General features: G+C 47.3%; 1 protein-coding gene across 1 annotated transcript in view; it reads right to left on the bottom strand.

Moving 5' to 3' along the window:
• Positions 1–334: 334 nt before the first annotated feature.
• Positions 335–27,930, bottom strand: part of ACYP1 (acylphosphatase 1) — a 43,519-nt gene continuing 15,923 nt past the window's right edge. The window contains exon 3 of the mRNA XM_069638054.1: positions 335–800. Coding sequence (XP_069494155.1) covers positions 585–800 — 216 coding nt within the window. The 3' untranslated portion in view covers positions 335–584. The remainder of the gene's footprint in view (positions 801–27,930) is intronic.

The following is a 27,930-nucleotide window of genomic DNA, read 5'->3' as shown; positions in this document are numbered from 1 at the left end:
ATTGCAGTACCCACACCTTTGCACGAGTTAAGGGATCCTTGCTTTGCTCGTGCCCTTATTTGGGAGGCAGGGTACACCCATCCGCTTATGCTACATCACCTCATTAGAAGACACATTTATGTTGGTACCGCTGCTGATTAGGGACACACCAGTGCTTCATTTGGCACTGCAAGATACCCAAGTAATGCTCAAATGCTAGACTTGGAGAAACAGAGGAGTAGAGTTTAGCTGTGGTCCCTAACTTTCCTTCATTTCTGCATTTTTGGCAAGAAAATGTGCCCTCCCTCAGTCAACCCATCCTGGACCTCCCAAAGAAAGACACGACAACGAAGAGTTTGTAGTCAAGCACTATATTACAGGAGATGGGTGGGGAAACATCACACTTATAGTAAACTGCTTTCTCACTCTCCAACAATAAATTACAGTAAATACATCAAACTATATTAAAACAATGTAAATATTAAAGGACACATATTAAGCATGAAGTACACAGGATAATGTGGACTTTGCAATCAGAACGAAATTGCAGTCAACGTGCTTTAACAATTGTCTACTAGAGTCCATATGCAATGCTCACAAGGGGATTACTTTACAATGCAGAAATCAGAGTGCTCCAGTTTGGCAATCATCTTCTCATTGCGGAATTCCGCCCGGTTGATCCTGGACTTGGGACTGCCTTTCTTCTGCAGCCACTGCTGCATGTCACGGACTCTTGCAATAGGTCCTTGTAGCTGCCCCTGGACTGTACCTTGCTGTGTATTCTTGACCCAGCCCACCAGTCCCAACTTCTTTCCCTCTGCCTGTAAAATAAACAAATCGGCAAGGATTTCAGATCAACCATATACACGTTATCAACCTATGTTCACTTGGACATAACACTTTTGTACAAGGACTGTTAGAAATATGGGAGCAGAGACCAGCCACAGTAAATAAGTTAAAAGCACCTCTATTTCTTAAATAGAAGGTAAAATATATTTGGGTGTCAATGTTCATGAAAATTGCTGATGACTGCATGGAGTCCACAGCCTCTACAAGACAGGTGCTGAAAAGGGTTAGGCCCTGCTTACTCTACTACAACAATGCAAACCCAAGAGACTGATGGTGGAAGCAGCGACTGTTCAACAAAACAAGTTATTCATCTTGTAGGGGAGGAGTGGTCCAAAAGACCCCCCTTGCCCGCATCTCCACCCCAGGTGAGGGCCATGGCTCATCGGGCGTCCCCTCCTTACCACCAGGGCCCAGGTGGTGGATGGCTCACCTGCTGAAGACATTGCCCGCACGTATTGAATCTAGCTAGGCCTCAGAAACCATTTTGTCTACTAAAAATGGTGTGAGCTCAGCGCACTGTAGCGCGTCCCCCACCTTAGGAAAAGTTTGTTATCCCTGTCGCCGCAGCACCATGGCAGATCCGCTGCGAACCCGTTCCCACGAACAAGACGGACATGAGCTAGCGTAATACATTAACATTGTAACATTTCACCTTCCGCAGTGTATCATCGCTCCCAGCATGACCCGGCCAGCGGGCCTGGGCGATGAAGAGAACTGTAAAATGGTCATCAGATGGCTGAAAGTCTTTACCTATTAATGCCAAGACCACTTGCAAAGTATGCTTTTCTCCACAAAATCTCTTATATTACAAAAACCTGTAAAATGTATAAACATAGAAAGCATGCTTCCATGATATAAGCAATGGCGAGCCCACACCCCTGCAGTTGGGTACTAATAATGAAGGAGCGTTCCAGGGATCTATTTGTTACGTGTATCACTGGGAAACTTACACTCCATGGTTTTGCGCCAAAACTGAACTAATGCTGCTAGAGTACACGAGAGGACGAATGTAACCATACAGAGGGCTCATGTGAAGGATGCGCGAGAATGCACTTGTCATGTGTGTATGTCTAAGCCCTTTATGTGCCACCACCGTCACGCTCAGTGGCGGGTCATTTTCTATGTACTCCACCAACCACATTACTACCTCGCTTACTGCAAATGTATATGCATATAACCAAATACTGTAGTTGTTAAAACATAGTGTACGAATAAGGTGCTCAGGCTGGATATAATTGAGACACATCCAGCAAAGTTGAAATGTATGTTTTAAAGTGATTTGAATACGTATTATAGAGTGCTCAAATGTTTGTGATGTTTTTACCTAAAGTCGGCAACATACGAGGAAGATACCTTTCTGAAAATATGTGCAAGGCCATTCCCCCTCCCACCCTGCGAAGACTGCCAACCATGAGAGCAGAGGCCCGCGCCGCGCTGCTCCACCTCCCCCAACCAGACTGGAGCCGCTTCAAAGATTTGTAGCCCCCTCTGCAGCACCCAAGGCCACGGCCCGCCACCTGCATTATTTACAGCACAGCAGTAAACCTCCGCCTGAACACACACTTCCAAAGGCGCCCCCTCGTAAACCCCACAACCCACCGGATCATTTTAGACTTATGGCCCTGTGCAATCAGGACACCCAATACTTTGACAATACACAGCGGCACATCCATAACAACTTCTAACAAGACTGAAAGACCTGTACCGCCCGTCCCAGGCCCTGAAGCTTAGCACCTCGACCTATGGCCCCGGTCAACAGGACCCTGGTAACCATGTCCTGACGTATTACCATCAGACCCCTCACAAGGTACATTCCTCCTGTGTTGCATTAACCTGTAGAATAACCTATTGGAAGATTTACTAAAGAAGATAATATTACAATGACTGAATGACTGCGGTGTGCATGGCCTAGGGCAAATAAGTCAGGAAAAGACATTCATCTCTGACACTGGCCGTGATGGCACAACAACACCGCCCGGATGAACTCAGCCAACCCGCCAGGCCCAGCCCAACCCACGAGGCTGACCAGTGACGTCTTCCAGCCAAGGCCAACCACCTCGCAGCAGCACCTATAGCTAGTCATCGCCACCCAATCCCATTGAACTTGTGCCCCCTATAGTATGTAGGTTCTTATGACGTTTTTTGTAAATATATACGCCTGTCTTTGCTATTGTCAGACAGAGCGCTCTCGGAGTTTGCAGAGTTCTTTGCATGCCCTATTCTGATTGATAAACTCCCATTTAAGCTCACCCGCACTCTGTCTTGGCTTTATTCCCGATATTGGGAGAGTCCTTCATTGCTATATTACTGTCTATGCACGAATTGCTATCCTGTCTTGTATACCTTTGCTTCATCACTGTATAATTGTACCCTACCTTGCCTGTAACTCGAAGATTAAGCGCCCATATACCTTTGGGTCAGGTGCGCTATACAAATTAATGAACAAATAAACAAAAACAAACAAATTGTCTCTCATTGCGGGGAGGATCGTGCTGGCTGGGGACGCTTGCCTTCAGTGGTGACCCCGAAAGCGTGATTATTATTATTCTTTCCCGACCTAACATTACCGTCCCCTTTTGGCACGAGAATCTCCGGTCGAAAAGGGATACGCACAGTGAGCCGGCTCCGGGAGGCTGCCCGCCAACGGCGACCGGTACACTAAGAAGTGCGCACTCAATAGAGAGAGGGTACGGGATCCCGGTTGAAAAATCCCCTTTGAGTACCGCTCGCCGGGGCTGACTGTTGAGCTGACGGCAACACTGCCTGGACGGACCCGGTTTCGGAGACTATCGGTTCAAGACGGGCACGTGAGTATTGAGTGCGAGCGATCATAAAGGGGGTGGAGGAGGAAATTTAGGAAAGGGAACGAGGAGGGGTAGAAAGGGGGGCACGTAGGTCTACTAAGGACCATCTTAGACTTTCTTTGCTTTTTCTTTGCATATGGCCATTAGGATTAAGAGGTGAATAAGAGATAAAAGTGACGGCAACCTAGCTCCGAAAGGGGGTGGAAGGCGGCGTCGCATAGTGCTATCTTGACTAGTACTGGGAATATATGACGAAGTGGATAATAAGTTAAAAGTGTCTGGCAAAGGGGGACACGGAGAATATATTAGTGACTGCTATTCCTTTTTTCTATTCTTTTCTTTAAGGGTTGGGGGGAAAATAAAGGTGAGATCAGTACAAAACGTTAGTGAGAAAGTAAGAGACAGAGGAGTTTTACTAGAAGAGGGGAAAAACAGATCAAAATATATATATGCGCATCAATATATCTGAATAAGACAGACAGGGACAGCCGGCTAGGGAGGAAAGGGAGGGCAGCCTAAATTGTGAATAGAGTGTTACAAAAAGGTGTGTGCACCTCGTATGCGTCAGAAGACAATTCGGTGCTGTGAGTGTGTAAAATGGCTATAAATGCATAGTAATTGAATGGTCATGGTAAGTGTGGCCGGATAAAGCTTCTTGAAGACAAAAATGACAAGGTGAAGTGAGTGTACCTTTTTGATTTCCGGGTTGATATTGTCAAAATAAATGATGGTTTTCTCTTGTATGTGCCCCCCAAAGAGAATAGAATAGAAACCGTGTACAGCCAGTTTTGTATTGTGCAGGCAGGGGGAAGAGCACAAAGGAGCCCATTATTGAATGTGAAGTAGAAAACGAAAAATAATATTGATAATACATCTACATTATAGTTGCAGACACACAGAGACACACAAGTACTAGGAGGGCACAAAGATGGGGGCCGAAACACCTTTATCACATATTTGTAAGAATCTACCAGGGTACGCGGAGCGGATTAAGAAATATCACGACTAATGGATAACAGAGCTGAAGGGAGAGGGGCTACCCCAGATATGGCCAGGGGGAGGGTCCTTTGATAAAAGTGTTCTGGATATGGTGGCCACATGCATTTGTTTGAAATACAAGGGGAAGCACCTGCACAATAGGAGGGAAATATTGGATCTCTGGAGGTTATTTGAAGAGATACCACCGCCTAAAGCACCAGCAGTAAACCCTGACCTACCATCCACCACAGACAATCCACTGATGATACAGAAAGATGCTAAAGAATTGTCAAAAGTAGAGCCACCAATAGAGGTAATAAGTTTGTACCCGATATTGAACAAGCCTGTGCCCGCAGAGGGGTACAGCGACCCCACTTATGTGCCTCCCCCGACAACTACTACACCCCACCGACCAACGGCACCCTCGTCATATGAAAGTACAAGGGAGCGAGCCCAGGCAAGTACACAAAGGGTGGACATAGAAAAACTAACAGATGATTTACAATCAAGGCTCTCAATAGCGAAAGATGAGCTCTCAAGGATAAAAGACATATGTGAACAAACAGCACTTAATGCAGTAAGATCAGGGCGCACGTCTAGAGCGCCGAGTGAGAATAGAACACTTGAAGACGGGTGGAAGAAAGGTGAGATACTGTTCAGAATTGAGGAAGAACCGACACGGATAATTGAAGTAGGGACACGAGAGGGAGGTATTGATAATGAAGAAAGGCCTACAGGGGACAGAGAGGAACTACTATGTGATATAAGGGATGGTTTAGAAGAAAGCGACAGGTTGAGCATGGCAATGGGAGGAGGAAGTGAAGGGGTGGATGGTACATGTTCAATGAGAACACTGGATGATGAGTGGACGGGACGATTAAGGAACAGGGTGGGGAAAATGGCATCACTGGGAACATCAACAGCCAAAACGGGTGCAGATACAACGACAAAAGGAAAGCTACAGCTCCCATTAATACATAGGGGAGGAGGGAGGCCGAATTACATCCCATGGGCTCAGATGGATAAAGCCAATTTATTAAAGCTATTGCCCCCGTTATCGGGAGGGGCAAGTAAATGGATATACGCCTCTGAGAAACACACTGCCGGGGTACCCCTAGCAATAGGAGATGTGAAGAGTTTGCTTGTATCAGCAGTGGGGGATCAAGCTGATAGAGTATGGGTCAAGGCCGGTTTCCCGGGAGGAATATTAGACTGCGACCGCCATGACGGAGCCTCCTTTAACACAGTGCGTGCCAGGGTGTGGGATGCCTTGCGAGAAACATTCCCAGATACGCCAGACTTACAGTCAGTAATGCAGTGTACAATGAATGACGGGGAGGAGGCTATGGATTACATTTTTCGGGTCCAAGAGATGTGGAGAGCAGAAACGGGCACGCCCTGGTATCAATCGACATCTTTATTTTACTTCATTATAAAAAGAGGGCTCCCAAAGGAAGTGCAAAAAGCGCTCGACAAGATAGCAGGTATTGAAGCAAAGGGATGGCCTGAGATTCAGAGCATAATAGTGCACCATTGTAAGCGAATAAAGGAAAGGGAGAAGGAGGTAGCGCAGAAAAGATTGGCAGACGAAGCGAAATTAGTACAGACAAAGTTGGTGAAGGTTGCAGCAGCAGTAGCCACGCTCCCACACAGCAGGGAGGGAGATGAAGAGGAGGAGGGGCTGATAGCAATACAAGGAAGGATGGCAACTAATTGGGCGGGAACAGGACAGCGGCAGTGGAACGAGCAGGAGCAAGGCGGAGGTCCGCAGTGGCAAGAGTGGACCCCTCGAGGGGGACGAGGTGGGTACAGGGGCCGAAGAGGAGGTGGACGGGGGAATGGGAGGAAGTGGATGGCAGGGTCCTAGAGGTGCACAAGGAAGTTGCTGGAACTGCGGGAGATGGGGGCATTACTCTAGGGAGTGCAGAGGCAGACCCAACAACGGGTTCCAAGAGGTAGAACATTATGGCCATCCCCACCCGGGGAGCCCATATGGTCTTCCAATGGGACAACAACAACAACCGATAAACCCAGGCCAAGGAAACAATGAGCAACAACAGAGACACCAGTATAGAACACAGAGCCACCTACAAAACAATGACAATATGCAGTATACGCCAGGCAACCCTTTTGCGACAACAGCAAACGAGGCCCCCGCACCAGCACCCTATAGCAGCGTATCAGTGGTTTCAGGGAGTGTCTTTAATCAAGGGGGGGGCGATGAGACACCCCGCATAGGACAACCCACAGAGAACACTTGCGTGTCCAGTTCTACCTACCACCTACGATGCAGCAGAGGAACCATTGGTAGGGGCGCAGATAGGAGACAAGCAGTTCATATTCATGGTTGATTCGGGAGCGGAGAAATCATGCATCAGAGAGGGCCGGTTCCCGTTATCTAACCGGAAGTTAGAGACGCAGGGGTTCTCTGGGGCTGTAATTGAAGTTCCTTACACAGAAGCATTGGATGTAACAGTGGGGGGTAAGACTGTAAAGACACCTTTACTGTATTATGAACACTCACCAATAAATTTATTAGGGAGGGATCTCCTGAGTAAACTCAACATGACCATATCATTCACTGAGAGGGGTATAGTGTGTTCAACACCCGGAATATGCCCATTGCGTGCAATGTTGTTAGTACAAGCCCACACAACCACACAAGAAGTACGGGGGTTGCCGGAAAATGAGGAAATGTTTATCGAAGGGCTAAAGACATTGGCCCTCATAATTCCAGAGCTGAGAAAAATGGACTGGAGGATTCCAGCAGAGTTCCTCTTCCGCCCCATAGGGTGCCCGGACACAGCCCCAGGGTCAGTGGTATCATTAGACCTGCACGCTGTACAGGTATCAGCGAAAAGGATTGCTGTGATTGGATTAGATATGGAAGGATGTGAGTGGCGACAAGTACTGTGCACGGATGCCAACATCGCCCTAAGAGACTTAACAGACGAGGATCTCTTTTCAGATGCAGAGGGGGATGGTGAGATTATAATGGAAATAGCAATGCCCTGTGACATATTGATTCAAGCTAGGGAAATCCCCGCTCAACTGATGGCTGTGGTAGGAGCACCGCCGTCATTTTTTGATGATGACATGAGACTCGTACCAAAGAATTTGTGGACAACAGGCCCCCATGATGTAGGGCTGTTGCATGGAGTACAACCTGTGATAATAAAACTAAAGCAAGGAGCAATTCTACCCCGAGTGAAACAGTATCCATTGTCCCGTGAAGCTGAACAAGGGATAAAAGAAACACTAGATGCACTACTAGCACAAGGGATAATAGTGCCCTCAAATTCCCCATGTAACACATGTATTTATCCAATCAAAAAAGCAAAGGGAGGGTCTTGGAGGATGATACAGGATTTACGCCCCCTAAATGATGTAATCCAGAAAGAGTTCCCTTTGGTCCCGAACCCTGCATCAATATTATGCAGCATCCCAAAAACGTCATCACATTTCACAGTAGTGGACTTGAAAAATGCATTTTTCTCAATCCCCCTTGCTGAAGAAAGTAGATACCCGACAGCATTCACACTGGGGGGAAAAAGATATGAACACTGCAGGTTACCGCAGGGATACTGTGAGAGCCCAAGCATATTCAACCGCATATTGCATGAAGACTTGGGAAACCTATCAGTTGAGAGTACAATCATTCAGTACGTAGATGATTTGCTAGTGTGTGCACAAGACAAGGACACATGCAGAAAAGATTCAACAACACTCCTAACACTATTGGCCAACAAGGGGTACAAGGTAGACAAGGGAAAGCAACAGTACTGCATGACAGAGGTCTTATACTTGGGACAGCTGATATCAAAAGATGGAAAAAGAATAATCCCCGACAGAGTAGAAGCGATAAAATCAGTAGGAGAACCCACCACAGTGAAAGACATGCAGAAATTCTTGGGAATGTGCAACTATTGCCGAGCATGGATATTAGATTATGCAGCATACACGAGGCCCCTCCTACAAGCACTCAAGGAAGCACAACAGGAGAACAAAAAAATAGAATGGTCAGAAGATATGAGAGCGTCATTCCAATCACTAAAAGAGTTAATTTCAAGTGCTCCAGTGCTAGCAAATCCTGATTATGGACGCAAATTTTACTTATTCTCCCACTGCAAGGGAACACTCATGACAGCTGTTCTGACACAAAAAACGTCCCTAGGACACAAGCCTCTGGCTTACTATAGTGGTACTTTAGATGCCGTGATGCAAGGCCATTTCGCGTGCGAGCAATCACTCGCTGCAGCCGCGTTCGCGATTGAGAAAAGTGCCACAATAGTAATGGGATGCCCTGTGACATTGTTTGTGGAACATTCATTATTTGCAATACTTGAGAGGTCAAAAAGCACACCGACTACACAGCGGGCAACAGCCTATGAGATCATATTGTCTAGCGCCAATATCCATGTGGTGAGATGCAAGACAGAGAACCCCGCAACATTCATTACAGAAGCATGCACACTAGAGGACATGCAGAACCACGATTGTGCAACTTACACAGGAGAAAGAGGGGAGGACACAGTGGTGTGTGAGAACGCTCTGAGTGAGGGGGAAGTGTACTTCGTGGATGGGTCTGCATCGATTGACGTGGACACAGGAGAAAAACATGTGGGCATGGCAGTGGTGAGATTAGAAGACGGTGAGTATGAAACACTAGTACAGTACCGCCTCCCATCACATTACTCCGCGCAAGCAGCAGAACTGATTGCGCTGATAGAAGCACTACATGCAGCAAAGGGTTGCGCAGTGACAATATATACAGACTCAGCTTACATGACAACGACAGTACAAAGCCCTACAAAGCCCTACAAAACCCTACTGCGGTAGCAATAGTGAAGTGCCAAGCACATACATCCAACACAGACGTTGTGTCTTTGGGAAACGCGGCAGCGGATGCTGCCGCCAAGGAAGCCTCCTATTTTCAGAAATATGAAGCGGGTGAGTACATGTTGCAGCACAAGACAAACGAAGAGCTCCCAGAAGGCTACAGCATGATGCCTATATCACAAATACTAGAATTGCAGGAAGGAGCCAGTGCAGACAAAAAATTGATGTGGACAAAACGAGGGTGCAGCAAATCGGCAACAGACTTACTGTGGCGACAAAACAACTCAGGGAAAGTGGTAATGCCAATCAAGTTATTAGAAATTGCGTTTCAACAACTACACTTCCCTGCACACAATACCAGACAGCACATCGCAGCAGAAATACAGGAAGAATGGTTCGTGCCCTGTCTCCAGGAACACGTATCTCGATTAGCGATGGAATGCACAACATGTCAGATATACAATTCAGGAATGACATTACGCACGCTCCGGGGAACAATTCCAAAACCCATTGGCCCATTCAGAGAGCTACATATTGATTACGCGGACATGGGGGAAAGGTGTAATGGAGCACGTTACATGATCGTGGTTGTATGCCCATTCTCAAGGTGGGTAGAAGCAGGCCCATGTGCACGACCAGATGCCAAAAGCGCTGCAAAGTTCTTAGTTAGGGAAGTGTTCCCGCACTGGGGAATTTGTGACGTGATTTGCTCCGACAATGGCACTCACTTTGTAAATGAGCTTTTCAAGGAAGTTACTACATTATTGGGAATAAAACATAAATTATGTTCGATTTATCATCCTCAAAGTAATGGCGTAGTGGAAAAGATGAACGGACTGTTAAAAGGCAGGTTATCAAAACTATGCTTTTCATTGAAAAATAATTGGAGTTACTGTCTGGCCCTTTCGCTATTTGAGCTGAGAAATCAGCCAAGCAAAGACCACCATTTGTCCCCGCACGAGATCGTGACTGGGAGACGAATGAACACAGCACACTCTCCACTGCGTGAACACTCAGATGCACACAGAAGCGCCGCGATACTGGGAGATGAGTTCACAGACTATTTGAAGAAATTGACAAGGGCAGCGCGCGCGATATCAAAGCAGCTCTCTCCACCCTTCACTAGAGAGGAGGGGAACATAACAGGGTCTGTCACGGAGCCTGAACAACCGCTACAGCTAATGCCGGGCGACTCAATTTATGTCAGAAGTTTTGTGCGTCGATGGAATGCACCACGGTTCCATGGCCCATACGAGGTAGTGTTTTGCACGCCCACGGCAGTGAAAGTGAAGGGCTTGAGATACTGGGTGCACTTGACAGATGTACGAAAAGCATATAGTAATGTGCAGGAGGAGGTGGATGAGGAGGCACAGACAACAGCAAACAATGCAACTGAGCAGGATGTCTGAATATGAACTTGTGTATGTGTGACAGTAATGTACCTGAATGGGAATATGGTTGATAAGTATACTTGCATTCCTTTAAAAATGTTACAACAAAAAAAAAACGTTTTTTCTTTTTATCTTGTGGATTTATATGTAAGTGATCAAATTATGAAGTGTTTATACCCTTGTCTGTGCATCCCCGTCCCCACAAACCCTACCCGCTTCCAGACCCTGTCAATATATATAGGCACTAATAGTGCCAACAAAATGTTTACATGCATGCACTTAATGCACTTTTATATCTCAAACAGGAGCTACCATGGCATCTAACGGGCAGCCTGCAACGGATAGAATTAGTAGAATGAGAGAATTATTACATGAGAAATGCAGATATTCGTATGAGTGTGGATTATCTGTGTGCATTACATTGTTTTTTATACTAATGTTTGGCCTGGTTACATATTGGTTTGTAGCGTTCATCTCTATCGAGATGAACGAGGGGGGAGGGATTAACAGCACTACTGGGATCAATACAACTGCAAGTGTCATTACTAGGGAGGGTGATTTTTTGGTATGGGACGGAACTAAACTTGTATGGGGTTATCATACCACACCATCCAATGCTGTCATCTTACAAAAGAAAGAGCCACAGGGTGGAATGCAAAACAACACAGTGTCTCCACCAGGGATATCTAATTACAATGCCCGCAGTTTAAATGACCGAAACCCGTCTGCCATATCATGGTTGTATGACACCCCCACCAGCCAGCCTGCCCCCATACTAAACAACAACCTGCAAGATAACGTTAGGGACGAAAAGGAAAAGCTGCTAGCAATACACGAAATATTATATGATGCATGGGCCAAGGGGGGCGGGAATGAGAAAGGGGGGTCTATTTTAACCCTCGCCCAGGAAGTTGGGAAGTACATGAGGAACAAGAACAACAGACGAAAGAGGGAAGCAGGGAGGAGGAAGTATGATGAGTACTATGGGTTAGGTCTAGATAAAATGGAAGACCCACGACACCCCCACCAAACAAATAAATGGTATGCGGATATGAGTGCCACAGCTAAACAAACAACAAACGAGAGCTGTTATGTCTGCTCCCTCATCCCTCACGCTTCAGGTACACCCAAAGTATTGCTACCCAAAGAGTTGCCAATTATAGATGCCCAATGTCTCCTTCATCTCACGTTATGCAGGATTAAGAACACCTTCCAGGCACATGAAGTTACTTTTGAAATGCTGCAGAACGAGAAAACGTGCTATCCAAAGACGGCAGGGGTGGTATGTCTGGAAGAACCATTTTTTGTAATACAAGGGACACTTTTTTCGGACAACAAGTGGAAGGATGAAGAAGTAATGTGTAAAGCTGAAGCACTGAGAGGTGTGGCACCGGAGAAATTGCAGTGGATAGAAGAAACATGCACACCAGTGTGGAAGGAACACATTTCAAAACTAACTTGGGTAACAGCCATTGAAAAACCCTTCAAACTGCAGAACGAAATAGACTATTAATTATGTTTTAAAGGAGAAGGGAAAACCTCCATGGGGACCAACAAGAACTGTAACAAAACCCTCACCATCCCAGATCTGAGAAAAGGGACAGCGGCCCTGATGGACACGTATTGGGTATGCGGCAACCAGGCATACCTGCACCTACCCCAGTCATGGAGTGGCAGCTGCTCAATGGCCACTCTGCACTCAGCCCTAATGGTAATACCAGAAAGCCACATCGATGGGAGCAAAAAGACACAGGAACGCATACAACAGAGTGCAGCTGTAACGCTCACCTGATTCTCGCAGAGGCGCCGGTCTTGACTGGGCGACTACCGTATCTTCAAAGGTGATGTGTAGCACCCGGTTGGCTCTTTGGGCTGGACCTCTGTGCACTGTATGCCTGACGTGTAGAGTAAGATGTCTGCAGATAGAAAATATGGGGTTAATGAACTGGGGTTATTGGGGTGTCCCTATCTCTTTCTTCTTCTCCTCTCCTGTAGACCCCCAAAGGTTAACGCTCTCACCTTAGGTAAGTGAATGCCGAGCTCTCCATCTGCCTCGGGGCAGGGTGCTGTAACCAGTTTCTTCACTGGATAGGTAGCGCAGGCCTCTTGACTTCAGAGCACTGCTGTCCGTCGTTTACTGCACAAACGGTAAGTTTCGAGTCATTCAAATGTCTTTAAAGTCTTTAGTAATGATGTCTCTTGTTTTGCAGGGTTCCGGCGATGGCGGATGACGGGCTGAAGTGAGTTGAAGATGGAGCCCGTGTGATGAATAGAAGCGCCTGGAAGCACGTAAGTAAGCGCTTGTTGCCTGCTTCACTATGCGCTCTAACTGTCTTTTTATTTTGCAGGTACGAGTTCGGAGCGGCTGCAGGGTGCCGGAATACCCACTGGATTAGATGTGGAAAGGAGTAATGGCACGTGAGTATTAAAGTTCCCCAATGTCTTTAAACGCACCTTGTTTTGTCTTTCAGATGCGGGATGCAGCGCCGAAGGCCTCCGGAGCGTGCGAAGAGTTGGTAAACTTTTGTCTTTCAGATGCCGGAATGCAGTGTGAAGACCTCCGGAGCGCACGAAGAGTAGGTAAGCCTTTGCCTTTCAGATGCCGGAATGCTAACCTGTTCTTTCTTGTCTTTATAGGTGTTGCTGAAGACTGGATTCAGGATGGTAAGCCTTTGCCTTTCAGATGCCGGAATGCTAACCTGTTCTTTCTTGTCTTTATAGGTGTTGCTGAAGACTGGATTCAGGATGGTAAGCCTTTTTCCTTAGGCCCAGGACCGGATGCAGAAGACACGATGAGCGTTCTGCTGCAGAGGTTGCAGAATAACGCAAAGCAAGATTCATCCACCGGGTGTGGTTTAAATAGCCTCCTGTAGTGCTTAGGTGTCTCCTTCCACAGCCACGCCTAAGTAAGAAAAGAGTTCCTGGTAAGAAAAGAGTTCCTGCCTTCCAGAAGAGTTCCAGTGTTCTGAATCTAGGGAGTGGCAAGTAGTTCCAAACAGAAGAGGATCAGAGGCTCAACTGGCAGGCAAGTAAGCAGCATGGTCTGCTGAAGGTAAGTCCACCCAAGCATTATGAGCCCGGCGCTTCCAGCGCTGGGACTGGGCATATTTATGAGCCTGGTGCCACTGGCGCCAGGACTGGGTCCAAAAGGTCCCAATTGGGACTGGTTGGCACTCGGAACCTGGGTTATGGATCTGCTTCCAAGGGAGTTGGGAAAACCCGGACCTTTTGGAAGCAGAGATCATGACAGCAGCCCAGCCGACTGCGGAGTCACAAATGTATGTCCTGTCTTCCGGAAACAAGGGAGAGGTGCTGACCCGTAACAGACGTGCATCAAACTACATATCAAAGGAATCATCAGAACTATTGGCTCAGATCCCAGACAAATATCGATTATTCAGCTCAGCAGAAACATTCTTTGCTTCACTCATCTCAAGTGTCCAAGCAAGGGCAAACGCAAAATGGCTCCAGATAACACGTTGGGAATTGATTCAGCTGGCCAATGACACTGAAGAAGGGTTCAACGTAATAAAAGTGGAACTAAGGGCTTTACGGCTGATGACAATGCAAAACAGGTATGTCTTGGACCTGTTGACGGCGATGGATGGAGGTGTTTGCCGAAAAATAGGAAGTGCCTGCTGCACTTTCGTACCTTCTGAAGACGCAGAGAACGGCTCCCTGTCCCATGTGATCGAAGCAGTCCACAACCTAGGAGAAAAAATGAAAATGGAAGGTGGAGCAGAAGACAGTACGTGGTTCGATAACATCTTCTCCTGGGTCCCCTCATGGCTTGGAACAACTGTGAAATTTTTGATGCCAGCTGTGGTGTTCCTCCTTTTAATTTTTTGCCTGTGCCAGGTGGGTCTTCGAGTTTGTGCTAACACAGTACCAAATGGTGCAATGATGATGGTGACAATGGGCAACACCCGTGGGACAATACAAAACATGCAGGAAGTGCAGGTACAAACAGGAACAGATGACACACCAAGATATCAGCTAGTGCCTATCTATCACGACAAAGATATCATAGATAAAGCATGGCACACCACCATTAGAGAGCCCCGTGTACTAGAATGGTACCAGGAGGTGTGGGTAGATTTGGCGGGAGATGGCGGATGTATATACCTGACTTGTACCCCAGATGAATATGCCAGGAGAGGGGAAAGCTTACGGGGGGTGTGCAGAGCATGGATGCCCATAAAAGGCACACCTGCATGAGACGAGGCAGTGATGGACGAAGCAGAATGTAGAAGGCTGGAGGACTCAAAGTATTCGTTACTTAAGTAACGAAAGGGGGGAAATGTAGGGGAGGAGTGGTCCAAAAGACCCCCCTTGCCCGCATCTCCACCCCAAGTGAGGGCCATGGCTCATCGGGCGTCCCCTCCTTACCACCAGGGCCCAGGTGGTGGATGGCTCACCTGCTGAAGACATTGCCCGCACGTATTGAATCTAGCTAGGCCTCAGAAACCATTTTGTCTACTAAAAATGGTGTGAGCTCAGCGCACTGTAGCGCGGCCCCCACCTTAGGAAAAGTTTCAGTTATCCCTGTCGCCGCAGCACCATGGCAGGTCCGCTGCGAGCCCGTTCCCACGAACAAGACGGACATGAGCTAGCGTAATACATTAACATTGTAACATTTCACCTTCCGCAGTGTATCATCGCTCCCAGCATGACCCGGCCAGCGGGCCTGGGCGATGAAGAGAACTGTAAAATGGTCATCAGATGGCTGAAAGTCTTTACCTATTAATGCCAAGACCACTTGCAAAGTATGCTTTGCTCCACAAAATCTCTTATATTACAAAAACCTGTAAAATGTATAAACATAATAAGCATGCTTCCATGGTATAAGCAATGGCGAGCCCACACCCCTGCAGTTGGGTACTAATAATGAAGGAGCGTTCCAGGGATCTATTTGTTACGTGTATCACTGGGAAACTTACACTCCATGGTTTTGCGCCAAAACTGAACTAATGCTGCTAGAGTACACGAGAGGACGAATGTAACCATACAGAGGGCTCATGTGAAGGATGCGCGAGAATGCACTTGTCATGTGTGTATGTCTAAGCCCTTTATGTGCCACCACCGTCACGCTCAGTGGCGGGTCATTTTCTATGTACTCCACCAACCACATTACTACCTCGCTTACTGCAAATGTATATGCATATAACCAAATACTGTAGTTGTTAAAACATAGTGTACGAATAAGGTGCTCAGGCTGGATATAATTGAGACACATCCAGCAAAGTTGAAATGTATGTTTTAAAGTGATTTGAATACGTATTATAGAGTGCTCAAATGTTTGTGATGTTTTTACCTAAAGTCGGCAACATACGAGGAAGATACCTTTCTGAAAATATGTGCAAGGCCATTCCCCCTCCCACCCTGCGAAGACTGCCAACCATGAGAGCAGAGCCCCGCGCCGCGCTGCTCCACCTCCCCCAACCAGACTGGAGCCGCTTCAAAGATTTGTAGCCCCCTCTGCAGCACCCAAGGCCACGGCCCGCCACCTGCATTATTTACAGCACAGCAGTAAACCTCCGCCTGAACACACACTTCCAAAGGCGCCCCCTCGTAAACCCCACAACCCACCGATCATTTTAGACTTATGGCCCTGTGCAATCAGGACACCCAATACTTTGACAACACACAGCGGCACATCCATAACAACTTCTAACAAGACTGAAAGACCTGTACCGCCCGTCCCAGGCCCTGAAGCTTAGCACCTCGACCTATGGCCCCGGTCAACAGGACCCTGGTAACCATGTCCTGACGTATTACCATCAGACCCCTCACAAGGTACATTCCTCCTGTGTTGCATTAACCTGTAGAATAACCTATTGGAAGATTTACTAAAGAAGATAATATTACAATGACTGAATGACTGCGGTGTGCATGGCCTAGGGCAAATAAGTAAGGAAAAGACATTCATCTCTGACACTGGCCGCGATGGCACAACAACACCGCCCGGATGAACTCAGCCAACCCGCCAGGCCCAGCCCAACCCACGAGGCTGACCAGTGACGTCTTCCAGCCAAGGCCAACCACCTCGCAGCAGCACCTATAGCTAGTCATCGCCACCCAATCCCATTGAACTTGTGCCCCCTATAGTATGTAGGTTCTTATGACTTTTTTGTAAATATATACGCCTGTCTTTGCTATTGTCAGACAGAGCGCTCTCGGAGTTTGCAGAGTTCTTTGCATGCCCTATTCTGATTGATAAACTCCCATTTAAGCTCACCCGCACTCTGTCTTGGCTTTATTCCCGATATTGGGAGAGTCCTTCATTGTCTCTCATTGTGGGGAGGATCGTGCTGGCTGGGGACGCTTGCCTTCAATCTTCTCTAGAAACATATGTGGGCCAGGAACCCTCCAAACTGTTTTTTTGATATTCCCCAAGAGGGAGTGCATGCAATGTGATTTACCAAGGGCAGACAAGTCCACTCTACTCTTGTGTTACAAGGGGATTCAGACATATGCCTGGGTGCCATCTCCTACCAAACACCTCAAAAGGGTGATGATCACAAGCAGAGTTTGGAGTACCAGAAATATCTAGGTCTCTACCCACAAAAGGAGCAAGGGAACTCTTCAATAGGACCACTGATCAAGGTTTGTGCAATAAAAGTGGAAGGATGTGCTCTGGTTTGCCAGATAACACCTTTGCCTCCAACCTGTGTTCTTTAGTAAAACACTTCCTTTTTACCTCCATTTGGTCGGATTTGTGGATGTGCATGTACATTATCCCCAGGGTTGAATCAGATTTTAACCCACTATCTTGACTTGAAGGGTTAAAGATGTATGAATAATAAAACCTGTTCGGCCCAAGACCTGACTCATTGGCCTTTGACAGCTCCTAAAATGGAAGATAGTGATGCTGCAAGTGTTTTGGAGAGCATGTGTGGCATAAAAGCCTACAGTTTTGCTAGGATAGGGGCAAAGACTAGGAACTATTCGGCAGTGCTAACTGGATTTGATGGAGGCTGCATAAGCTCAAGGAGGCAGTGGCACCAAAAGAACTCTAAGCTGTTTGGGTTGGTGGCTACCAACAAACTGGGACCATCTCGCTACGAGTAGACAAACTATGTTGCACCCGATAATGGAGAGTCTACTTAAGTAAGGTATGCTCATTTGTTAGCAAAGATTTTCCTTTTTGCTGCTCTCCTTCCATAGATTTCTATGGGACACCCTTTCTTTTTGCTTGCTTTGAACCCTGTCCTGAGTTTTTGGAAGTAAAGCCTTCTTCTCTTGCCCGTTTTGCTCAATCTTGTGGGCAAAGTGACTAGTCCCCAAGACTGTCAATACTGAGAAACTTTGTCCTTCTTTGGGAATTTCTTGTATTGTTACAATTGTACACATCACCTTACAGTGAAGTGCAGTTAGGATACTTGGTACCCTTCTATCTTTTTATATAATTGTGTTTTGGTTACTTGTACATTGTGCCTAAAAGGAGCGGGTGGCAGCAGAGATATTTTTTACTCTTGAACTTTTGCATTCACCTCAAATAGCTACTAAGGTGGCAATCACCAAGATGGCTGTGCCACAAGGTTTCCCCGCTTGTTCTTTGGCCTTCTTCTTGCCTTCTCAGGTCAGGAAATGCCTTCTATCTAAATCCCTTTTCCGGGGGAAAGCTGTGGGTTTTGGAGGTTAAAGGGCGGTTAACTGTGTGTGGCCAGAATTGGCGAAGTTGAAGACACGGTCACAATGCTGCAGAGTAGACTAACCCACTGGCAATGGAGACAAGAGCTCTTGAGAACCGGACAGAGGATGCTGAGAGCCGGTCAAGGCATAGCAATATAAGAATTTTGGGGGTGGAGGAAGGCGAGGAGGGCCCTAATATGGAACTATACTTGTAACGTCTCTTCACAGATGTATTTGCATTTATTAAATGTATAGAGCGCTTTAATTCAAAGTGTTTTACATAGCAACAACAAGATACATTACAATAAATTGGAAGCATAATTGTAAACATGAGCCAAACCATCAAAAACAGTAAGTAGAACAATTTGCCTAGGATTGAAAGAGAGAAGCAGAACAGAGGAAGAGTAAGAGGGAAGCAATGAAGTTAACAGGACGGGGGAATGGAGAAGATGAGATTTCAAGGAAGAACGGAAAGAGGGGTGTGAGGAAATGGAGCGGATAGAGAGAGGTAGAGAATTCCAGTGTAGCAAGGAGCTGAAATGATCGGAAACGAGAGGGGCCACAGGGAAGTGAGGGAACAGAGTAGGAAGAGATGAGCAGATTGGAGGGGGCGAGAGGGAGCATGGAATTAGAGGAGAGAGGAAAGGTAGGGGGGGCAAGATCATGAAGAGATTTAAAGACAAGACAAAGGAAGTTAAATTTAAGTTGAGAGTGGAAGGGAAGCCAGCCAAGAACAGAGAGCGAGGAAGAAATGGAATCGTAAGGAGAGAGAAGACAAAGGGTATGGATAGCAGAGTGATAGAGATGTGCTGAAGGTCAGGGGGCTAACCATGTGGTTTGCGTTTGAGAGAGCACACAGAGTGCCCGGAAGGCAACCACCAGTTGGCCCACCTCCAAGACCAATTGTGTCAAAACTGCTGAATTACAGAGACCGCTATACGATTGTTCAAGATGCGCTCAGGTTCTCGGCCTACAAACTGGGGGGAAATGCTGAAGGGTTTCACAAAGAGGGAGTGAGAGGGAGGGGGGAGAATGGGATGTTAGTTTACCGTTCACTTGTCTGCAACACAGAGGTTGATTGGAGGAGGGATTTCAATAGGGAGAGTACAGACTGCTGTCACTGTACGAAAAGGCCACGTCAAGATTGCTTCGTTGGAACATGGGAGGGATGAATAATGTTAAAAGAAGCAAGATTAGTTTGTGGATACATAGACAAAATTCATGTGGCCATCCTTGAAGAGACCCATTTGGATGCACAGGGGTTGCATGGGATTCGGAAAAGCTGGAGAGGGACAGTGATTTGGCACCACATTCTCTACTTATGCCAGGGGAGTGCTGTTTTGGATCAGGGATACTCCATCAATCAGAGTCACGCCCTCCCAGGTGGACAAGCAGGGCAGATATGTGGGGATGCAGGGGGTAATATTGGGGACACTGATGTTCCTGCTTGGGACATATGCCCCTAATGTAGCTGAGGCTGAGTTCTTACAAGATATGCAGGACCTATTGCTGTGGCGAAGAGATGTCTGGCCCATATGGGTGAGGGACTTCAATTGTGCGTTGAATGACACATTAGATGTGGGTAGAGCCTCAAATAGACCCACTGGGGTTGCGACGAAAACTCTGGTGTGGGTGGTCAGCAACCTAAATCTGAGACACGCCTGGGTGGGAACTCCACATGGTGCAATGTAGCCAAGATGGAGATCCTCCTCATCAGAGATGTATCTCTATATCTCTCTCTCAAGAACCTTGGGGTCAACATCAACTCCACCCTCTCCTTCTCTCCTCACATTTCTGACGTCTCTAAGAAGTCAAATTATCAGCTGCACGTCCGCAGAGGTATATTCTTGCCATCCTCACTTTCCCCCAGAAGCTCACAGGCTTTCTGGGGCCTGGGCCTGCACCATCTTCAACTCTCTTCCTAAGTAACTCCCTTCTCGAGCTCTCCGCTCATCCACCTCCAACTCTCTGGAGTCAGATGCTTTTCCAAGCAGAGCGTTGGGGGCAAATCTCTTTCTTCGGCTGGGGCCTCCCTATGGAACAGGCTACCTTCCTCTCTCAAGCTTAAGCAGAACCATCTTCGGTTCCGGAAGCAACTCAAGACCTTCCTCTTCACTTCCACTTTCTCTCTTCCTCTCCCCTGCTGATGACCAGTCTGTTCCACGCACCTGGTCACCTGGCCACCGACTGAATTTGGGACCAGGTCCCTGCCTGTCCAGAGGCACCTTGCACTGCCTCTTGGCCCCCCTAGCACTTGTGGTCTGTATCTGTAACCCTACAGACCACCCACTTTCTGCACTTAGTGCCACCGGCTAGCTGCACCCTCTGATTACCGGAACTTCGCCACCTGTTGGCTGCACTCTGTTACCCGCACTTCTCCCTCTCCCCTCCCTTTTTTGCACTCCTCCCCTCCCTGCATGATCTGCATGACAAGGCCTAGTAAGATAGTTGTTTTGTCCTCCCTTTGTTTCCCCCTCCTTGTCTTGTCGCACCTAGAAACACTTATGTACAGGCGCATTATAAATGCCATATCATTTACTTGGCGGTCCATGGATCCTAATCTCGATTTGACTATGCATTTCTGGGGGAAGAAAGGCTGGACTGGCTGACTAAGGCAGAGTACTTGGACAGGTCACTGTCCGACTACTCACCCCTTCAGGTAGAGTTGGTTCGTAGGGATGTTCGTCCGCTTATCCCAACGTAGAAGTTCGATAATGGGATGTTAGAGGATGATAGATTCGGGGCCACACTGGGTGACAGCATTCGTCAGTTCATTGAAGATAATTGTGGTACCACTGTGCGTAGGTCTACTGAATGGGAAACCTTTGAGGTCTTTATAAGGGGGCTGTGTATATCCACTAGTGTGGGAGTCATCAGAGCTCTTACACAGGAAATTAGAGCACTAGAAGGGGAACTGGCACAGCTGGATCAAGAGGTGGCGAGAGGGAGTGCTCAAACCGACAAGATAAACACTGCTATGAGGGAATTGCATGTAGCAAGGGAACGATTAAATGCTCATTCCTCTGCTGGGTATGTTTCTCGTCAACATTCGGAAGGTGATAACACTGATAAATTGCTGGCCTGGTTGCTTAAGAAGGAAGCCGGGACACGAAGATGCAAAGGGATTAGTGTCTTTGATGGGTCCGTTTTCACGGTTAAAGAGGGGATATGTGCTGCATTTCGGGACTTCTATGCTTAACTGTACCAAGAAAAGGAGGGGTTTTGCACTTCACAGGCTGTTCGGTGGGTAGACAAGGCTGGGTTGGTAAGACTAGATGATCAGCAGAGGGAGCAATTGGGACAGGAGATGGATGAACAGGAGATAGCTAGTGCAATCAAAGGGCTGGGCAGGGGTAAGAGAATGGGCTGGATGGGATCTCAGTGGAGGTATACCATGAATATGCTGATATTCTGGCTCCCAGGCTGCCGGCAGTCTTCCTGGAAGCCATGCAGTAAAAGGTTTGCCAAAAACCATGTTAGAGACCCTGGTTGTCGCCTTCCCAAAGGATGGGAGGGATCTGTCCGAATGTGCTTCTTACCGTCCTTGGTCCATGTTAAATATGGACATCAAGATACCGTGTATGGTACTGGTGGGTCGCCTGTCCCTTTTTATGCAGACCCTGGTCCATCCCGACCAAGCTAGGTTTATCCCATAGAGGGCCACCATGGACAATCTGAGGCACCTGTTTTTGGTATGTGGAAAAACAGATGCACTGTTGAGAGGATATCAGTGGTTAGTTTGGACTTGTACACAGCATTTGATTCGGTTTCGTGTGATTTCCAGTGGATGGTGTTAGGCAGAATTGCATGCAGTACCCCCTGGGACCACCACCTACAATTGGGACTACAGGCGTAAGCAAAGCCAACCTTTGGTAGAAGTCTATAATACACAGTTTTGTGGTAGCGAGCGGAGCATCCAGGCTTATCTCAAGAAGAATTTGAGCAGTACAAGGATGTTACACAGAGGTCTTACAATCACAGTGGTTCAAGTAGACACTTACACTCAAGGTTTCTTGGTAAAACACTTATTCATTTATTAGTCATTTAGAAAACATTCACTAGAAGGAGGCAACTTAATATTATACACAAATATACTTCAGTACCAAACCAATACGTTTGAGTAAATTAGATTCCCCTGAACTAGGAGCAAAATGGCATTTCAGTTACTTTGAATGGGAGTATAAAAGGCACAAGTTAATGGAATAGACCACAAATACTTTCTTAGGAAGTGCAAATAGTTTCATTTCACCAGAGGACTCGATTCAGTTCAATAGGCCTAGGCCAAAGTCAATGGGCTAGTGTCTTGGATAGGAAAGAGCAGTTCTTGTAGTAAACGGTAAAGTCTTTGCCAATGTTCTCAGAAGTCGTTTGTACGAAAAAGAATCATCTGTTGGGTCACAAGCTGATTAGGCCTGCTAGTTGGGAACATTTCACAAACTTTCACTGCAAGAGGTAAGTTCCCTCAATCGGGTTGGCACAGTACCTTAATATGAAGAAAAGATGCTGATGAAGATGTTGGTTCCTGGCAGTTCCTGCAGATCTCACGGTTCCTGAACCTCAGTCATGGGGCCAAGAGGGAGGACGTAGGAGGACTCCTGCACTGCACGGGGATGGGTCAAACAAGCTGGCAAAATGGAAGATCTTCGGTTAGAGTAGCTGTCGTCAAGCACACAAGCTGGTGTCCTTCCCCCTGGTTAATCCTAACCAGCTCCGAGAATGGTATCCGGGTGGCTTACGAGTTGATTGGTCCCACCAACTCCATGGAAGAAGTCATCCTTGAAGGGGCTTCCCTGTCGAGATGAACTTGGCGATTCGGACCTGCAGCAGAGCTTCACCGGGCAAACCAACGGTCCAGGAGTTGCAGCAGCCGTCCTCTTCCAGCTCGTCTTCGGTTGTTTCGTTCCAGTGGTCGACTCTGCTTTCCATTCCAAGAGACTCGCCTTTTAAACAGTTTTCTTCCTTTCATTCCAGCCTAGCTGCCACTCACACAGCAGGGTGGCTATCCTTGCTGGACAATCAGCCAGCCAATCACGCCAGAGTGCATTTGGGTCTCCTAGAAGACCAAGGACAGGGAGTTTCGGCACCTCCCTCACTTCCTGCCCACCCCAGACACTGAGACGCCAGAGGCGGTCTTCAGTCCTGAAGCCCGCCGAAAGGCATGGAAACAAAGGGACCAAACCTAGTTTGGCGCGCAGAGACAAACTCTAGAAGGAACTTTCCGAAAAGAAATGGGACGAAAAAACGAGACTGGGACCCATTTAAACAAAGGGGCTTAAGGGTCCATCTTGCAAAACATGGCTCCTGCGATTTTTAGCTACCAGTGTTCGCTGTCGGGAAAAATCATGGTAGTTTGTTGTAAAACCACTGCCATCAGCCATTTCGATAGAAAATGGTAGCATTTGACTGCTACATGAGTTTCTACACACAGGGGATACTAGGTAACCCCTCCAGCACGCTATAGGAAGATAGTGTGTGCTGCGTCTAGGTATTTAAAAAGACTAGTAAAGTCAATTTAACCTTACATTCTCTGGGAAACAGTAAATCCCAGAGAAAGTATTTAAACCTCTGGGAAGTCTAAAAAGACATCCCGGTGTTACTGCACTGAGGGTGCTGTGTAACACACATGAAAAGATGCCTATGGAGTCATCTTAAAACGCCATAATCACACAAGAGTAAAACACACATCAAAATACATGAAAGAGTGGGAAAAAAAGGCTCCCACTCTTTCCAGGTAAAAATATCAAGTCCTCAAAAATCCAGCAAAAGTTGCTGGGGGTCTCTAAGGTGAAGGGAATTAGCACATTTATGAGAATTCTCCCTAACAGATGGTCCTAGAAAGGTTGGGCCTGGGGGTTAGGTTCATCAAATGGGTGAAACTGTTGTATGAAGGTTCGACATCAAGGGTCCGGGTGATCGGGGCAACCTCCACTCCGTGGTAAGTGCAGAGGCGGAGGGGGCGTGGGGGGGTGGCACCGTTGAAATTTGCTCTCGTCATAGAACCTCTTGTGAGAGGGTTTCGACGCCGGCATGAAGAAATGGGCTTACAACTCGGGAGAATAGGGCAGGGGGGTTATGAATAAATAATTAAAAATCAGACTTTGCATATCGTAATACACAGACAATGTGCTACTATAGATCCAGAAAACCAGAACTGAATCTGGGGCAAGCTATAAGAAGGATTTTTGGGCAGGGTTGTCCGGACTGATGGTTAACAAATCCAAATCTGCTCTGTATGTACTGTCTGAAAGAGCCCACAAAGGCATTGGGACTTCAGGATGGAAACACTGGTCATGAGTATCATGTACCTGGGGTGAATGGTGGGGCTGATTGGGATTTGGTGTACGAGCAGACTGTTGGGAGACTCATGGTAGCATTTGAGAGGCTTTTGAATTAAATTCCCTATATCCCCGATGGGCCAACTGGCCCATGTCAAAATGATCATTCTGCCTAGATTATTGTATGTTTCTTAGGTGATGCCGAGGTTATTGAAAGCCGATTGTTACACAGCACCCTATCTCGACTGCTGTGGAAGGGAGTGACCCCCTGGGAATCTTATTGAATACCTTACAGCTCTCGACTGGTAAAGGGGTATTGGGGCAACTGACTTTAGAGGAAACCATTGGGCATCAATTTTACAGCACATGGTGGACTGGTTTGCCCAAACCCATAGAGATCGCAACACGAGTTGGATTATGAAGGAATCTGAACACAGGCAAATAATAGAACTTCTGGGTGGGCGAGATAGGGAACTGGGAGGGCTTCTTATGCCGGTGGGCACAATTATCCAGGTATGGTGGAAGGCCACGGGGCAGAAGTTCCCATTTATTCCAATGCTGCCTTTGAGGGGCCAAGGACCCGACCGAAAGGGAGGGGGGGGTGGATGGGCAATATGGGAGGATTGGTATTGTGGCTGACCTTGATACAGGGGTAGAGCCCCTACGTATGCAGAATACAAAGCCGTTCATCCCTCTTCCCGTATGAACTTCCTGATCTTCGCTACCATGGTGGCAGGGGTGAAAGCGGCCTGGAACGGGTTTCCCGAGAGGCCAAGTCTCCATGACACGAATGTCACAGTCTTACAACTGGTGGAGGGAGTGCATATCTGAAATGTATGCGGCTAGTAGGATAAAAGGGGATGGGTTATCACCGGGACTTGAACTCAAATAGGAGGATAACGGGGAACAATTAACAGACAGTGAATGGGTCAGGACCCTCAAGCACACTTAGCGGGTCTGCAGAAATGTACGATTCCAGTGGATACAGTGCAAGCTAGTGTGCCGAGCGTACATCACGACGGTTAGTCGCTAAAACAGCAGATGGGGTGGATTCTATGTGCTGGAGATGTGGGAGAGAGACTGGCAGTTTCACACACATGTGGTGGCAGTGTGACCGAGTAGTGGGCTTTTGGGAGATTATCTGCGCAGAACTTTCCAGACTGTTTGGGGTGAGGGTTCAGCTGACTATCAAACATTGTTTGCTGGGGCTACTGCAGCAAGGGATGGGCAGGCAAGGCAAAGGGGTGGTAAGGGTGTTGGCGCTGGGACTGCTCTTGGCTAAACAGTAGCCATGGCTTGGAAGGAGCCAGTGGGTCCCAGGTGCAGAGATTGGCAAAGAGCCTTCCATAAATGGATTAGGGCATAAATGGATCTGAACGTCCTGAGGTAGTCACGAGAGAGGGCAGAATTGAGATACTCTGTGTGGCACGAGACTTGGGATCTGAATCCGGATTTACGACCCCATGAGGAGCTTAGGGGGTGAACATTTCCCACAGACTGAATGGGGGAAAGAGGGTGTAAATGATATGCGTACTAAGGTGGGGCAGTGCTAGCTAAAAATGGCATTTATTGTAAAGTTTGAACTGAGTGTCTGTTAAATACGATTGTACCGATTGCATAACCATCTCCTAGATATGCTGGCAAAATGTAAGAGAAGTGTTTGTTATAAAAATTGAAAATAAAAGATTACAAAAAATTAATAACGGGCCAGAGGGGGGAGATATGATATTTTATTTGTATCGCACTCGTACACAAGTGTTTCAGAGCGCGAAGTTCAGAGGCTAGGACTGTCTAGTCCCATCCACATCCCTAGTGTCTGAATGTCTGTTGCTGGGCAGATGTTGAGGCTATCCACAATTAGATAGCCACTACCAGTTTGAATGGAGCAGAGCCTCACCATTGGTGGGCTTGGCTCGGAATCTTCAATAAAAGGAGGTCTCCTGCAACTGTTCAGCAGATCACCGCTGGAGCCAAGACCTCTGCGAAGAAGTGAAGCCATGCTCCTCTGTTCTGATCTAAAGAAGGCATTTGCTGGCGCTTCGACCCCTGGACAGATAGGAACAACCAATATCAACCGCTGCTCGGTAATGCGTGCCCGTTGAGCCCCCTGAAGGGTCCCTGGACCAACCCGGTGGACTGACCAGCTTCATCCTGTGCTGTCTCACTGCAGCCATCGCCGTTCCGAGCAGAGCTTTGCAGATCTTCAGCTTGTGTCACAAGTCGCCTGCTCCTGCATTTTCAGCCATCTCACACCAAGGGAAGCTGTGCTCGACCTGCTCCTATGTTCACCAAGGTAAGATCACCTGTCACCGCCTGACCATTGTGACCTTGCTTGAAACATTTCGTCTTTATGACCTAGAGGTGTCCAGTGGCTGTCTGTCTCACAGAAGTCTTCCCCTTTTCTCATTTGGGCGTTGTACTGGAAGGTGTCTGGAACAGATTCCCAAGCACCGCGACCAAAAACCTCTGCTGTCTAGACGACACGTGCGAAAGGAACCAAGATAGAAGGACAAGCCTGCAACAGATTCTGAAACCTCTAAAAGTGGTCTATGGAGAACTCTGAGCCAGGGAGGCAAATCTCCATATTTGTTGCCGTCACCCCACCCCAGTGTCCCATAGGCATAAAGTCCGGTCCCTAACTCACCCTTACCTTACCTTTGGTAGTAGAACCGGGTCAAGGATCACTCCCTAGGCCTTACCTAGTATGTTGAGATTGAGTTCTTAACTGAACTTTTAACTTTTTTTAAAATTAGCATTTCAATTTTGATAAATATCCATAAACCCCCCCTTTGTTAACCCTCCTACCATCCGCCCCTCCCTTCCCCCAACTGCAGATCCATAATGTTCAAAGAAAATCCAAGTCTATGCAATGCAAAGTATTCTCAATTTGTGTGGGCAAAGTGTCACATTGTAGTCCTTTTGTAAAAATCTCAGGACCGTAACTCAAGTCTTTCGGAAATGCTGTTTCTTTGCCCTGAATACTTTAAGTCAACCATTCTAGAGCAACGAAAACATGTGGGGTGGGGGGGGTCTTTATACTTCCAATGTTGGGCGATAACCAACAGAGCAGCAACCCTTAACATAGTCTGTGCTTTGCGTTTATGTTTTGGCCATTTATTCTCTTCCACAGGGCTGATTCCCAGCAAAGTATCTTTTGTGTCTGGCTGTGAATCTTTCCCA

The sequence above is a fragment of the Ambystoma mexicanum genome, chromosome 14 (genome assembly GCF_040938575.1).
Source record: "Ambystoma mexicanum isolate Mex_15411 chromosome 14, UKY_AmexF1_1, whole genome shotgun sequence".
Lineage (NCBI taxonomy): Eukaryota > Metazoa > Chordata > Amphibia > Caudata > Ambystomatidae > Ambystoma > Ambystoma mexicanum.
The sequence above is the reverse complement of the archived record's forward strand: the minus strand, read 5'-3'. Positions and strand labels throughout refer to the sequence as shown.